General features: G+C 50.0%; 1 protein-coding gene across 1 annotated transcript in view; it reads left to right on the top strand.

Annotated features, from left to right (window-relative positions):
* The first annotated feature begins 646 nt into the window (after positions 1-646).
* FH (fumarate hydratase) overlaps positions 647-2,182 on the top strand; it is a 55,578-nt gene continuing 54,042 nt past the window's right edge. Inside the window, 1 exon segment of the mRNA XM_006868563.1 lies at positions 647-772. Within this exon segment, the coding sequence (XP_006868625.1) occupies positions 647-772 (126 nt within the window).

Below are 2,182 nucleotides of genomic sequence, written 5' to 3'. Positions count from 1 at the left end.
AAAACGACAAAATAAACAAGAGACTATCTTATCTTGGAGTTGAGATGATATTATTACTAATATTTTTATTTAATTCTCTTTATTTTGCTGTGCTCTCCAAAATCTCTACCTAAACCTACAATCTACTGTCATCAATCTACTGTGACTCATAGGACCCTGACACTGTGAATCTTTATGGGAGCAGAAAGTCTTACCTTTCTCCTACTTTGAACTGCCGACTTTGAAAGCTAGCAGTCCAGTGCTAGCTTATTTATCTGGAATAAATAAGATTCCAAAAGAAAATACAGCTAATACGTGATCACATGAAAAATAAATGAATAAATATTTCTTTATAAGGTATTTATAAACACCAACTATTTAACTATCAGCCTGGTTTGACTCTTCAGCCCAAAGAATTGCCTGAACTCCGTTTCCCATAATCCCCTTGTCTCTAGTTTCCCATGAACCCAAGGGTCCAAATACCCATAGTACGACAGTAGGAAAGTTAAGCCTGCCCCCTCACTCTTTACTAGCTATTCACTAGCGACTTCGTCTAGTTTGCGGCTGTTGATTGGTTAAGAGCGACCGTGAGAGGGATGAATTTTGACAGATGGCACGGAGGCGTGGCCACAGCTGCCTAGAAGTCTATGCAAGATCGCGAGCAGCCATGTACCGATCACTCAGGTCCGTCGCTGGTTTGAATCGTTTCCTGCGGCCTCCAGCTCCAGCCTCCGATCCTGGCCTTAGTGGTGCTGCCAACCTCCCATTTCTGCCCCCGAACACCGCTCGAATGGTGAGCGCCGGCCGCTCGTCCTTGGCCTCCCTACGGTGACCTTCAGCAGGCGGTGGGGCTGACGGGAGGGACTCTCCAGGCTTCCCGGCAAGCCCGGCCAATGGCTCCGCTCCGGCGCCCGAGGGTCAGGTCGCTCCATTAGGGGGCCTCCTCCAGTGCGGGCTGGGAACTTCCTGCCTGGGGAACGCTTGGGAGGGGAGGCAGCTGCCGGCGAGGGCCCTGCCTGGCTGCTCGTGGCCCTACGCGGAGAACCGAAGACCATGCTTAGGCTGGGGCACTTAGGGTAGCCGGTCTTCCTCACCCTCGCTTGCTGCTTGAGTTCTTGCGGGAGCCCTCAGCCACTGCGGGTGAGAGTAGACGAGGTAGCTCCAGCCCTCTCCTGGCCCCCTCCGTTGGCTTTGTTGGTGGGACTCGGCGCGTGTTATTACAGCAGCCATTGAGCCGGGCGTCTTGGCGGGAGCTGTGAACTTACTCCCCGGCCTGCAGGTGGGATTCAAGTGTTTTAGGAATTGGACGATTTTACTGTTGTTAAGTGCAGACCATTCATTCGGTTCCAACTCATAGCGACCCTGTATAGGATTTCTGAGGAGCAGCTGGTGGGTTTGAACTGTCGACCTTGTGGTTAGCAGCCCAGTTCTTCTTATCCAACAGTGCCACACCAATATTCTTGACGATGTTACTTGTGAAATCCATGATTCAGTTTGTTAAACGGAATATAATTCGCCCCACCCAACTTATATATGGGGCTCTGGTAGCGTAATGGGTACGAATCGGGCTGCTAGCCTCAAGGTCAGCAGTTGGAAACTAACAGCCCTCTGCGGAAGAACGATGTGGCGTTCTGCTCCTGTAAAGATTTACAGCCTCGGAAACCCTGTGCAGGATCACTACGAGTCGGAACCGACTCCACGGTGCTTAACAACAACAACAACCGAACTTAAGTGAAGTTATGTAAAATCGTGAAGTTCATAAACTTGGGTCTAGTATTCTGAAGCGTGTTGGAGGAGATTGTGGATTGTTGGAGTCTTCCGACTAAGGGACCTCTAGGGTTTCTAAGGAACTGCTGGGGTGGGTTTGAACCGCAGACATTGTGGTGAACCGTTCAGTGCTTAACCTCCACCTGACACCAGGACTCCAGTTTGTGGACGCAGTCTGTTCCGACTCAGAGCAATCGTATGTAGGATTTCCAACGCTGTAAATCTGATTGGCACAGTGTCAGCAGGAATGGGCTCAAGCTGAACATTGTGAGGATGGTGCTGGACCGTGCACTGTTTCATTAAGTTGCGTGTAGAGTCATCAACTTGACACACACACACACACACACACCCCAAAAAATCTTTACGGGAGCAGAAAGTCTCATCTTTCTCCTGAAGAGCGCCTGGTAGACCAGAACTGTTAGGGTTATGGCTATTA

Source organism: Chrysochloris asiatica, unplaced genomic scaffold (assembly GCF_000296735.1).
Source record: "Chrysochloris asiatica unplaced genomic scaffold, ChrAsi1.0 scaffold00119, whole genome shotgun sequence".
NCBI classification, from domain to species: domain Eukaryota; kingdom Metazoa; phylum Chordata; class Mammalia; order Afrosoricida; family Chrysochloridae; genus Chrysochloris; species Chrysochloris asiatica.
This window is presented reverse-complemented; position numbering and strand designations above follow the sequence as displayed.